The 13,119-nt window shown below is 46.1% G+C and overlaps 2 protein-coding genes and 1 long non-coding RNA gene across 4 annotated transcripts; 2 read left to right on the forward strand and 1 right to left on the reverse strand.

Annotated features, from left to right (window-relative positions):
* LOC103974611 (probable protein phosphatase 2C 68) lies at positions 1-1,762 on the reverse strand. The gene is made up of 4 exons (XM_009389474.3): positions 1,167-1,762; positions 754-1,089; positions 550-655; positions 1-450 (listed from the first exon to the last, which is right to left on the reverse strand). The coding sequence occupies exons 1-4, from the start codon at positions 1,587-1,589 to the stop codon at positions 149-151; spliced, it is 1,167 nt and encodes a 388-aa protein (XP_009387749.2). The 5' UTR covers positions 1,590-1,762; the 3' UTR covers positions 1-148.
* Positions 1,763-2,835: 1,073 nt separating this feature from the next.
* LOC103974612 (E3 ubiquitin-protein ligase RDUF1-like) lies at positions 2,836-4,833 on the forward strand. Of its 2 annotated transcripts, none has more exons than XM_009389475.3 (2): positions 2,836-3,167; positions 3,252-4,833. In XM_009389475.3, the coding sequence occupies exon 2, from the start codon at positions 3,302-3,304 to the stop codon at positions 4,475-4,477; it is 1,176 nt and encodes a 391-aa protein (XP_009387750.2). In that variant the 5' UTR covers positions 2,836-3,167; positions 3,252-3,301; the 3' UTR covers positions 4,478-4,833. The 2 variants fall into 2 exon arrangements, with proteins under 2 accessions (XP_009387750.2, XP_064987405.1); XM_065131333.1 differs by having other exon boundaries at positions 2,853-3,030; positions 3,198-4,833.
* A 7,257-nt stretch (positions 4,834-12,090) lies between these two features.
* On the forward strand, positions 12,091-13,085 carry LOC135637433 (uncharacterized). Its single transcript, XR_010496284.1, has 3 exons — positions 12,091-12,231; positions 12,406-12,492; positions 12,824-13,085. It is a non-coding gene; the product is annotated as an uncharacterized LOC135637433 (long non-coding RNA).
* The last annotated feature ends 34 nt before the right edge of the window (positions 13,086-13,119 follow it).

Consider the following 13,119-nt stretch of genomic DNA (forward strand, 5'->3'; position numbering starts at 1 on the left):
GAAAAGAAGTTAAAAGCTGTTTATATGTATCATTTCATACATCTAAATTTCTTCCCCTCTCTCTCGCTCTCTCTCTCTCTCTCTCTCTCTCTCTTTCTAATTAAGAATTGCCAGTTCACGTGTTACTGCTACTCTCGGTAGAACTGCATCATCTCGATTGTCTCCTCAGGTCAACGATAACCACGCTGACATTGTCCTCGCTCCCCCTCGCGAGCGCCAGCTTCGTCAGCAGCGTCGCGGCGTCGGAGCACGCGCCGTCGCGACGCTCGCCGGGTACCCTCGCGGGTGAACTGGCCCGGAGGCACATGCGAGCGACGTGGCAGGCCATGTCGTTGGTGACCACGTCCCACAGCCCGTCGCTTCCCAGGATCAGGCACTCGTCCTCCTCGCTCCTCTCCGTCACCGTCACCTCCGGTTCCGATGTCACGTACGGCTTCAGGTAGCTGTCCCCTGTTGCCACGACACAGAAGCAATTGATGGTTCTGTTGATCGGTGACGCCGTCCCGTGGACGGTGGCGAGCGATGGAACGATGGTAGAAGGTTGCTTACCGATGGCTCGTGACATGGCGAGCACGCCGAGAACCCTTGCGCCTTCCCAGTAGATGACTCGACCACCGGCCGCCTCGATCCGACTCAGCTCGTCCGGCCGGTCAGGCTGCAACACCCGCATGGCAAAGAAGGATCATCATTCGCTCACGCAGAGCAAGTCAATGGATACAACTGAACAGGGAAGTCTCTTCTTCGTGGGAATACCTTGTGATCGAAGGAGAGGGGAACGGGAACGCCGCCGCGGCAGAGGACGGCACGCGAGTCGCCGCAGTTGGCGACGACGATGTGGGTAGGTCCCACGACGCCGACGACGGCGGTGGAGCCCACGTTGTCGCACCTTGGCGTCTGAAGCTCGCAGCGGCAGCAGGGGATCAGCCGGTCGCTGCCTGACTGCGCCGCCGCCGACGCCTCCGAGTCCATCAGCGAGAAGCTCCGCTCCATCAACCTCGTCCATGCCTCCGGAGGCAGGGGATCAGATCCGAGTCTTGACATCTCCTCAGCCACCAACTCGTGCATCCGATTTCTGCACAACGCCGCCACCTGCACGAACAAAAGGAAAACCATGAGCCCATAATAATTTGAGGCAGAAGGCCATCGAGAGAGAGAGAGAGTCTTACATGGGAGCAACCATGGCCGTCGTAGACGCCGAAGAAGCTGTGGTTCCTGGCGGCAGCCCCACATGCACGTTTGACGAAGTTCGGGCGGATGGAGACAGCGTCCTCCATCTCCCTCCTCCGGCCGCAAACGGCCATCATCCCATACTTGGGGGGCGACAAATGCGTCAGCTCTGGGTCGCTCGCCCTCTGAGTCACCACTTCCACCCTCGGCTCCTCCGCGCCCTCCACGCCGGGTGACGAGCGGGAGCAACCCAATCGCCGCCTCTTCCCGTCCATCTCCTCCGTCAGATCCAGCGCTTCTGCGCCGGCGAGGATCTTGAACCGGCGGGTCATGCGGCGCCGCCGGTCCAAGCGAGGTCTGGGCGAGCAGGGGTTGGCCAACCGCTCCGCCTGGGTCACGACGTCGCAACAGATCTCTGCCATGTGGAGACGGAACAAACCAAAGAGAGTGTTCGGGAGGGGAGCACCGCTCGTCTTCTTAAGAGGGTAGGAGAGTGCCGGGGAAGGAAGAGGGAATCATTGACGAGGCATGGGCGTGGCGGAGCGGCAACAAAAAGCAGCTGTCGCTGCCCGGGGGCAACTGCCCGTGCCCGGCGGGCCACGCTCCACCCGACAGGCACCTGCCGTCCGTCACGGTCGCAGTCGCAGCTCGTGGACGCGTGGTGGCCGCTCCTCGGACCGCAGGGGGACGCGTGGGTTCGTGGGCAGCCCCTGGACGTGTTGCGGTCACTCGCATCGGATCTTATCGTATCCCGTTTGCCTTCCGTCAGATTTTTTTTCCTTTTTCTCCTCCTTTTTCTTTTCCCTTAACGCCTTGACTCGACCGTAGTCGTCATGTAATATCCAATTAAATCGGATTTTAAAAGGGTATAAGAGAATATTATTATTATTTTCTTTAATGTCGAACATCGAATCACTGACGTGTAGGAAAATTCCTCGTGGACGCCAACCGTCTTGGAGGAAACGATATGCTCTTCGTCGATCCCGTACAGCGAGCCACATACGTGTTCTCTTGTCCACCGCACACCTCAAGGATGTCATATCGTGTGCGGTTTGTCCATTTCCAAGACCACGTGAGCTGATCCATTACGTGTCCAAGATCTTGTAGCATCAACCGTTCTCTTATCATGTGCTTTCGATGATGCCAAACACACGGAACACACGTACGTACAAGCTCTTCATGCCACAGTTCACAGTCAGATATCAAATGACACGACTCACGATCAGCGAAATGTCATGAACACTAAAGGACTTAAGGAGCAACAAATTAACCGTACATTTGGATAGATTGGGCTAAAGTATATATTGAGGGTTCATTAGTGTGCATCGAACGGCTCATAACATCCCTCTCAGGCTCATAATAGTCGTACATCTGTAGAGGGGAAATAGGCAAAAGAATTAGTCAACATTTCTATTACGGCCTTCTCTTTATGTTAGTTAGGATGAGAAAACTTGGCTTTTCTTTTTTCTGTCTGTTATTTGTTGGGGCCCGCTGGGCCAGGCTGTCCGATATCGAGATGGGCTTTCTCGTAAATTGACTGTCAGCGACGAATCACGGGCTCGGCCGACCCGAGACGTCTTGTCTGACCCACGTGATCCGGATCAAGCTCGATCGCCGTTTAACTAACGCCGTGAAGCGTATAGAGCCAGCGATAATTCGCCACGTCGACGAAGCGGTTAGAACGCCGTCTTGGGGGAGCTATGCCGTGCCATCAAGCGTCCGAAGCACGCCATCACGCACGCGCCTCCGCTGCCGAAATCGTCGACCGCTTCAAGTCTCCCCCCTTTTGCCTTCCCTCCTCAGGCCGTCCTCCTTTTCCCCACCCAAATCCCCGAGTCATCGCGGGGTTTGGGTGCAAATTAAGTAAGGGACTTGGATTACGTAGGGAATTTGTATTTTTTTTTCTCGTCTTGGTTGCTGGGAATTTTTTGGGATACCCGGAGATCGGATTCTATCTGCAATCGAGCGATTTTTTTGATAGCTTGACCGGTGTTGTTGAGGTAATTTCTTGAACGAATTCGGATTTTTAGGGCTTCCATTGCAGATCGATTCGTTTTTGAGTTCAAAGCTTGGATCTTTACAAGGGATTCCTTTCCTCCCCCGGAGCTTCGTCGTCGCCTTCGCCTTGCTGTCGATGATGACTTCTATGGCGACGGCGCCGTCGTACTGGTGTTACCGTTGCAGTCGCTTCGTCAGGGTTTGGCCCCGGGACGCAGTCGTCTGCCCCGACTGCGGCGGCGGCTTCCTCGAGGAGGTGGATTCGCCTCCCCGCCCCCTTCCTGTCTCTGCAGCCAGCGCGGAGCCTCGTCGCCGCCGGTTCCCCTCCACCGCCGTCGACAGAGCCGGCGTTAGGAGGCACCACCGTTCGTCCACTGGCGAACGTTCCCCTTTCAACCCCGTCATCGTCCTCCGCGGTCCGCCCGAAGGTCGAGGCGATGCGGATCGTGCCACCGGCAACAGCTTCGAGCTCTACTATGATGACGGCTCCGGATCTGGCCTCCGTCCCTTGCCGGAAAGCATGTCGGACTTCTTGATGGGATCTGGGTTTGAGCGACTACTCGACCAGCTCGCCCAGATCGAGGTCAATGGATTCGGTGGGGGCGGTGGCTTCGAACACCCACCGGCTTCGAAGGCTGCCATCGAATCGATGCCCACCATCGAGATCGCTGACGGCCACATCATGATGGAATCCCATTGTGCCGTCTGCAAGGATCCCTTTGAGCTCGGAGCTGAAGCCCGTGAGATGCCCTGCAAGCACATCTACCACCAAGATTGCATCTTGCCATGGCTCTTGCTCAGAAATTCTTGCCCTGTTTGCCGCCATGAGATGCCGACAGATGCACCGGAAAGGGGTATGGCAGATCCCGATGCCGATGAGCAGACTCACGTCGCTGGCAACGAGGAGGAGATGGTGGGACTCACCATATGGAGGCTTCCTGGTGGTGGGTTTGCCGTTGGGAGGTTTACTGGTGGCAGGAGAGCAGGGGAGAGGGGACTTCCAGTCGTTTACACAGAGGTGGATGGTGGATTCAGCACCGGTGGAGCACCGAGAAGAATATCATGGTCCTCCAGAGGGAGTCGGTCGAGGGAGGGTGGAGGAATTGGTCAAGCATTCCGCAGTTTTTTCTCATTCTTCAGGCGTTTGAGATCTTCTTCCACCACTTCGTCGAGATTGAGCTCTGAATCTCGTTCAACCTCTACCTCTTCTCTTAGAAGCAGGAGGCATTCAATCTTCAGTAGGAGTTCGCGGAGCCGCACCACTAATTGGGCATTGGAGGATGGGAATGCAAGTGCAATTGCAAGATGGTGATGATGACAAAGAACTTGGAAAGCTCAGCTACTTCTCTCCTTGGCTTCAATTCCTCTACAAAACTGTAATTACTTGATCCTTCAAGAGGAGTGAAAATGATTGTGTAAAAGGTGGAGATGGGTGGTCTCTAGACATGATTCAACTGTAATTAGAGAAGAGCTAAATGACAAAGCATCTTCGCGGTTCTAACTCCTCTGGGCTTCATTACATATTCTGTTCTCTTTTCCACACAGAGGAGGCTGTAACTTCTCAGGAGTCATAATATTATGAAGGTATATACCTTCTTGTAGTGCCCTTATTTCAAAATTTATAATGTTTGAGCTCTTATTTCAAAAATTATAATGTTTGACATTCTATCTTCTGGTGTTGTTTCGTATGTATGTTCAATGTTCTTTTCGAGTTTATGATCAGCAACTTGAACGGAGGTTTTATCTACTTTAAATTTCCAATTTTATGCTTGCTGAAGTTATCAATTTAGTACTACTCCAGTGATGAGAAGATTCTGATGTTTACTTTATCCTTGCTCATACTCGATAATTATAAGCATGGATCGTATAAATCACTGAAATGTTGTTCAGAGCTTCTGATGTTCATAGAAAGTGATCTAATTAAAATTGATTAATGTCATCCCCTCTTGATGCTTTTGACAGAATCGATTTTTCTTGTTCCTAGATCAGAAAGCCGATTACATAATTTAGCCTAAAATCTAAAGTAGACTTGTATTTTCCTTTTCCTAAAGGCTTCCCAGTAGCATATTGTATTGTACCTTTTACGACGATGTAATATGAATTCTTCTGTCAAAACATACTGTTAATCTAGATTGTTCTCCTCATTGTTCTTATCATGTTTTCTCTTGCAATACTGTTTTAGGTTGCTGCCTCACATTAAAGGATTCTATTACTATCTCTGTGAACTATTTCATTTGATTGCTTGTATCATAATTGTGCTTCAAAAGCCATCTGGATCTTGTTTATCACTCATTGAATCACATCGGTACATGCTTTATACTTCTTTATCTTGGTTGAAATATTTGTAGTATGTATGATATCTTCAGGATGTTACATTCACATGAGTGGTTGACCTGTATTAGTGCTAGTTTCTCTCCACCAGATATTTTTATTGTTCATGTTGTTGGGTTGTCCATTTTTTAAAGCTGTGTTGGAACTCTTTTGTCTAATAGTATGGGCAGACATAAGGCTGGTGGTTGGCCTTCGTCAATCTGTTGGTTTTCTCTGTCTTGTATTGTAGGGATTGATTGGATCTATTCAATTCAAGATTTGTCTGTCTCTTTTTTCATCTTTTCTTTAGCATCAGTTTCTATCAACTGTGGTTTACCATCCTCTTTGACTCACAACCATTTTTATTATTTTTGGTTCTAAACACTGTTATCATGTATTAATATCCTTTCAAGTCCACTGGAACTTGGCAGCAAAAATTTTCTCATGGTCTAAATTTTGATTGTTTGACACTTGAGATCATCAGATTTTTGTTCCTTTTGTTGTATCTTTTTCTGATTCCCATTCAAGATGCTTGAGATCATCTATAATCTGTTTTATCTAGCAGATAGCAAATCTCAGGTCCTACAATTTTGTGATAGAATAATTTCATTGATTGTATTACATGCTGCATATTAGGGATAGTATCTCATCAATACCAAGCTATACATCAAATGACTTGGGGAATATTGATTGGCTTAGGAACTGCTAGTTATTGCTGTGCATTGTCCTGTGAACTAATTCAATGCCAGTGGGCAAAAAGCAAGAACACACTAACAGAGACAACACAAATTTGCATCTCTTCACAGGGCCATGGTGTCATGATCTTAGCTCAATGTGACATATGAGTCAGTCTTTGACATGGTCTGTTGTACAGGTGAATGCCTTTTTGAATGAAGTAACCAAGGTCAATAGCCAAAGTGATCATGTTCATTGCCTTGGAAGTATATTAGATGGATGGCTCTTGTTGGACTTGGTCAATGCATCTCTCTCTCTCTCTCTCTCTCTCTCTCTCTAAACTCCATCTTGATTTTGTTTTTCTTTTTCTTGTTGGTGAGTCTTGTTGGCTTCCATTCACATGCAAAACTCTATACATAGATACCATAATTGATATAGAAATCTTGCTATTTAGTATTTTTAAACCAATAAGATATCTGTTTGAAATCTTAATGAGTTGATTTCTATTGATTCTTGAGTTCATTTATCTCAACTATAATGTTTTTGAATAAATTACTATTATAATCGACACCATAAATCTTATCCATATAGGATTAACACAGTATCAATGAGTTCATATAACATAGTATATTTACATATCAACACCATTAACAATTTGGCTGAGTTCGTGATGACGACTGTTGATGCAAAGTATCACCTACTCCTTCATGGTGGATTGGGAGAGAGAGAGAGAGACAAGAAACAGAACGCTGCAGAAAGCTGCTCACTCGTCTCTCTTTCAGTCATTTTACCTGTGAAAATGACAATATGCGGAAGAATGCTAATGTGGCACTGTTAGATCCATATCTTCTTCCCAAGTTCAAGTAGTAAAACAGTAGTAGAGAAATATGAGCTCCTCTGCTTCAGCTCGCTTTCAAAATGAGCCCCAAAAGTGCCGTCTTTGTCGTCCGCCACCACGTCTCCACCGCGAGAGCGAGCACGTGATGTGTGTCCTCTGGCCCCGCCGCCGCCGCCGCCGCCGCTCCACCGCGAGAGCGAGCACGTGATGTGTGTCCCAATTGCTTTATGGCTAAAGAGAAAAGTCGATCGGTCGTGTAGAAGATCGACGCTCGTCTTCTTCCGCTTGCCTCCATGCCGTGAACTCTCCTTATCTATTTGCTTTGTATTCTTTGTTCCTCCTCCTCTATTTCTTCCCTCAGAATGCATTTCGTATCCTTCTTCATCTCTGAGATGCTTGTGGATGATCAGAGGGACAATGGTCTGGTTAACAGGTTCCTCTGTTCTGTTCTTTGCATGGGCATACTATACCTCTCTCTTCAATCTCAGCCACTGTGACTTCCAGCTTCAGTGAACCGAACAGGAAAAGGGAACCACTGCATGATCCGCATGGTTCAGCGTGGCCATTGCCCAAGCACAGATTTCGACATCCATTACAGAGCTCCAGAGTTGGATCTGGGATTGCAGAAGACCCCAAAAGCTGGACGAAGAGCCGAAATAAGAGATGAATCAGAAGAAACTGATGATACGCCGAGGAAGACGCAGGCTTGGAGGATTTGGATGGCATCGCACATTTAGATCCCGCCGTTGAAGACGACGCAGTACTTCATTCCAACGGCGAGGCGTCGAAGGTGCTGCCGTGTCTCACCCAAAGCTACGCGTTAGATAATGCTGTGAATACCGTCTTGCAGATGCTGGATTTGATACGAGGAAGACGACCGTGGATCGAGAATTCGAGCAATACTTTTCCATGCCTCTGCTGCAGTAGATCATGAATCAAAAGAAAGAGATTCGAGAATACAGTACAAATCACAGAAGGAACTCCAAGAAGCCAATCAAATTCTGCGTAGAACACCAAGTAGTAGGAGTCAGCTGAAATATCGACTTTGACGGCCATCGCTGACAAAGCCTGATCTGAAATACCCATATAAATTCGTATTCATATGACTGAAAAGTGAGATTGGTTTCTTCTTGCATTCTCGAGATCCAACAAATCCCAGCTCAAGTTATAACGATGGGTACGGATTACTGGAAGGAATCATCTTCATTTATTTTGATGCAACAACCAAGAAAAAGGCTGCTACGATCAGAGAGAACAATCAGGCAGAGATCAAAAAGTACTCTTTTGCAGCATCTCAGGGCATCACCTGCTCGAGCTTTCAATCATGCCATCATCGACTGCTGTCTACATATATAAACTTCGACTGCTGATAAAGATTTCATGATCGTTTATTTTGAAGAATGAGAAGAAGAAGAAGAAGAAGAGAAAAGTTACTTAGGTTTTTGTTTCTTTCGTTAAGGTTAAAGGTCTATAGCACGAATCATTGAAACTTCTTCTTCTTCTCCGGGAGAAAGAGTGAGTCTGAGTTAGGGTTTTACATGTACATATATACCTGCACACATCATTGTTCTTCAGCTCCAGTCGATGGCACATTCGTAGGTAGTCATTTATTGCCAATGCAGCATCATCAAGATTCTCAAATCTCAGTCAAAAACACCTCAGTGTGGTTTGAAGCTCTCATGGTGCGAGCTTGTGAATCTTGATGATGCCACACCAGCAAACAATGACTGCAGCTTTTGCCTGAGGTAATAATAAAACCGAGCAGCCCCTACTCCTAAAGCCGGCTGTAACCCTAGCTAACATGAAAGAGGTGGAGAAGAAACTGCCGAGAGAAAGCTAAAGGGGGATCCCTACAAGAACCGAGCCCATGCATCTACAGCTAGAAGAGACGAGATAAAGCTGGGAATCTCCTCATCTCCGTTAAAATGTAGAAGAACCGAAGAAGAGAGAGGAACAGAAGAACAACTTACAACAGTGAGGATAAAAAACTGTAGCTCACAGAAGGCTAAAAGTAGAAGCTTAATGAGCTAGAGAAGAAGAGGAACTTGAGAGAGAGGCTCTGAGAGTTGAGGGCATACATATAGGAGCAGGGCTAAGAGTGGCGTGAGGGTGTTGGGGATTACCCCGTTGGCCTTTGTGTGTTGTGATCCAAGACAGATAGAGAGAGAGAGAGAGAGAGAGAGAGAGAGAGAGAGTGTGTCAGGGAAGTAAAGACTGGTACTCCAACAACAGCAACAGTTATCCATCGCAATCCGGGCGCCTCAAAAACACAAGTCTTTTACTCCCTCCTGACCTCGGCCACTTGCCACCAACAAAGGACCAGAGCAAGAGAGAGCGAGAGTGAGAGGTACGAGGGAACCTTCCCTGCAGGGAAACACCACAGCCCAAGGAGAGCATGGAAGAGGAAACCGGAAAGGACTCCTCGCTCCCTTCCCCCATCTCACCTCTCTTGTAATGGTGGCGTTTAGGTTCGGAGGATCTGTTGCGTTTCCTGCAAGCATTCTACCTACGTCCATCCTCGGCTTCCTCTCCTCTTCTCTCCTCTCCACAGCTTAACTCGGCACTCACACTTCCCATCCTCTGTCGTCCTCTTCTCTGACGGTTACTGGACCCATGCAATCACATAACCTGCGTGGCTTTACGTGGTTCTCTTTCCATCCCTGACCTGAGCAATCCACCCACTGTGTTGCTGAGTGCTTCCCGTAGCCTTTTTAGCAACTCACTGTGGGGTTTACCTACTGCTTGGTCGGTCGGTACTTCAAATCTCTGTGCCTCTTTGGATCTCAATGCAATTTGGCTCACGGGAATGTGGAGGCCCTACAGGATCAAACATACATTCCCTTCATTTCCACACACTGTTCATGGTTATTTCATCTAACTGGACGCCATGAAGTGTTCAACCTTTACAGCTCAGAGTCTATACAGAGGAAGGTCGAAGAAAGCACAGAAAAGAAGTGAGCAGTCTATGAACTAATCATACAGACTATCTGTGTAGATTATAATATGTTACTACTTTTTATCTGAATTAAAAGAGATAATTTCATTCTTATTATTATCCTCAGGTATATTGATTCCAACAAATTGTTGTAATATCAGATTCAGAGCTCAAAGACGAGCGGAGCTCTCTATCGGTATCTATCTATGTATCTGATCATCTGTCTACCTCGCCGTCAATCCATTAATTTGATCATGTCAGGTTGTCGAGGTCGGGACTTTTGCCATGACTGCAATGCAATGCAATGCTTTGCTTTTAGGGCCACATCGTCGTCCCACCGGCCATCATCACCGAATGGTGTGCAGCATCTCCATCGGAGAGGAAAGGAGGAGATCCGGCCAGCCAGAGAGACCCATCGAAGCAAAAGAAAGAGAAGCCCGAGGACGATCGCCGCTGCCCTCAGCGCCCGTCATCCACTGCCTGCAGCGTCAAACCGGAGGACAAATCAGAGGCCTCTTTCTCTATCTATCTATCTATCTCTGTGAGTGTCGTATTCCTTTGTTTAACGTGTTAGCGAATCTTATGGTTTTTCATATTTGATATTATTTGAAATGTTGGTATTGTTTTCCATCTCATATATGTGTATAAATTTAATATTTAATATTCGTATTCGTTTTTAATATTTATATACTTTTCGAACATCTTTTTTCATTCCCAACATTATATTCTATAAATATTATATATATATATATATATATATATATACTTCATTTTTCACACATTTATTTAATTATCGTTCCCAATATTAGTTTTCATCAAAACTCGTGCTCCTAAAAGGCCGAAAAGTAGCATTTGGGCTACCATTCTCAACGATCCGCTTAAAGCCCAAAGCCCAAATATTCGAACCCTCGATTGCAATTTAATTTGACGTCTTTATGATCCGTGCCAAAACCGATGAACAGCCGGATCTTACGTCGGAGGGAGAGAGGATCCGGATCCGATATCAAATAGAGAGGAAATAAAAGGAAAGCATATATTTAACTGCAAGTAATTGGGTGCCTTTAAAGTGATTAATCCATATATGTTTAGTCCAATTTTGTTCTCACCTCACCTTTCCTATCCCAAAATAATAATAACAATAATAATACTTTGGATTATGTTCAAAATTCTTATTTTATTTCTAGATTTCTAGAGCCAAAGAAGTCCTAATACGAGGAGAAGTAAGAAAACTTCAAAATTTAAAATTTATTTATGTTTATAAATATCTAAGGTGTGACTTAAGTTTTGATCGAGATAGAGAAAGATACTAAGAACTCTTTGATTTCTCAACTCTCTAAAATTTATAGAGAAGACGAGAGAAAATATATAAATTCTTTAAAGTTTATGTAAAAAGGTATATAAGAAAAATTGATGATCCCTTAATTGATTTCACATAATAAAAATTAAAAAATTTTAATGAATAAAAATAATAATTGATAAAGGAACTATTTGATTGACCGATCATTTGTACGTATGATGATTTTATCATTTTAGAATATGTGAGCTTCAAAAAATACCTTTTGAGGGTAAGGAGATCCGGAGGATTTACGAGTCGTTCGTTCCATGCTCTTTAATCAATATCGGACTAAATAACTTTAATATAATCTTTGGTTATAACATTAAAGTATCTTTGGAGATTTCTTTCCATCCCACAATCACAATCTGCATGTTATGTCTCCATTGCCAAATCCAATGTTTGCTTAATGAGCAGTTGAGTTGAGAAAGGTTCACGCATGCGTGTGGGAGAGGAGTCGCAGCATCCACTCCTTTTGTGTTCCTTTATATGCATGTTAAGGTTGCAGTGGGATGAGGATGGGATTCCTCTCTCGCTTGCAGCGAACCATCCACTGAGCTTCACCCGATCCCACTTGCTGTCCCACAGAGGGGAACTTTCTGCGTTGTGTTGCTCTTTATGACATGATGTGGCCCCTCTCTGCGATGCATGGATGGCGGAGAGGAGAAGACTGGTGCTCTCTCCGACCCTTTTCCCCGTCTGATGCTCTTTAGTCGTAGCATCCGGTGCTACTATTCTCGTTGACCACAGCCAACAGATTTGTGCGGTAGAGAGAAGAAGGCATGAAGATGGTGTCGCCGGCATTGCCGAAAATGGCCTATAAATAGGAGGCGTCTGCCTCAACCCACAGAACAAGCTCTCCCGACTTCAGTTCTCGTCTTCTTCCTCGTGCCACTGCTTCTCTGAGAAGATGTCTTCCTGCGGATGCGGATGCGGTTCCGGCTGCAGCTGCAGCTGCGGCGGTGCATGCGGAAGGTACGAGTCGCCACCCCTTCACTGACTCGTACCTAATCTTTCTTTCAGTGATGCGTTTTGAGTGTGTGTGTGTGGGTGTGTGTGTGGTTGCGACATGGAAGTAGATACAAGATTTCCCCTTGTTTGGTTCCGTTCTTGTTCTATAGGTGTTTACTTGCTCTTTCTCTGGTGCAGCTGCTGCAAGATGTTCCCTGACTTGGGTGGAGAGCGTGGCACCACCGCTGCGGGAATCATTGACCTCGGTGTTGCAACTCTGAAAGGGTCCTCCGGCATCTCACTCTTATAACTCCATTTTGCTTCACCTATAACATGGATTAGGGTTTTGATGGAAAAAGAGAAAAGGAACTCTCATAATTCCCTCGTAACTGCGGCAAGAAAAATTATCTCTACAAACCTAATATTAGTCACTCTCGTTAATCCATCATTACAACTCAAAGAGGATCAATGTACGTAATCTTATTTCGGACATAAAATAATAATCATGTCTAGATCAGAGAATATATTATAAGAACTGAAATAGATGATTCGGATGATTTTAGGACATTGTCATACTTAATTCGTCTTCTTGAAAGAAATGAATCGGTGGTTGCAGGCATATTGAAGGTTTTGAGGTGGCAAATGGGTCTGAGGGAGGAGGCTGTGACTGCAGCAAGTGCAAGTGCGGAAGCAGCTGCAGCTGTGCTTGCTGCGGCTGTAACTGAGACATGTATTATTAGCATCAGAGAGAGCAGTATATGCAGACAGCTAAATAAGAGGAGTATGAGTAGAGCTGTAATGGCTTTTATCATGTAATGTTGGTTCTGCTTTAAGTGGCATTTATAGTGTCATCATATATGACCTATTATTACTATGAACTGATATGATTCAATTGTTGCTTTTGTCTTCCAC

This window comes from Musa acuminata, chromosome BXJ1-3, assembly GCF_036884655.1.
Source record: "Musa acuminata AAA Group cultivar baxijiao chromosome BXJ1-3, Cavendish_Baxijiao_AAA, whole genome shotgun sequence".
NCBI classification, from domain to species: Eukaryota; Viridiplantae; Streptophyta; class Magnoliopsida; order Zingiberales; family Musaceae; genus Musa; species Musa acuminata.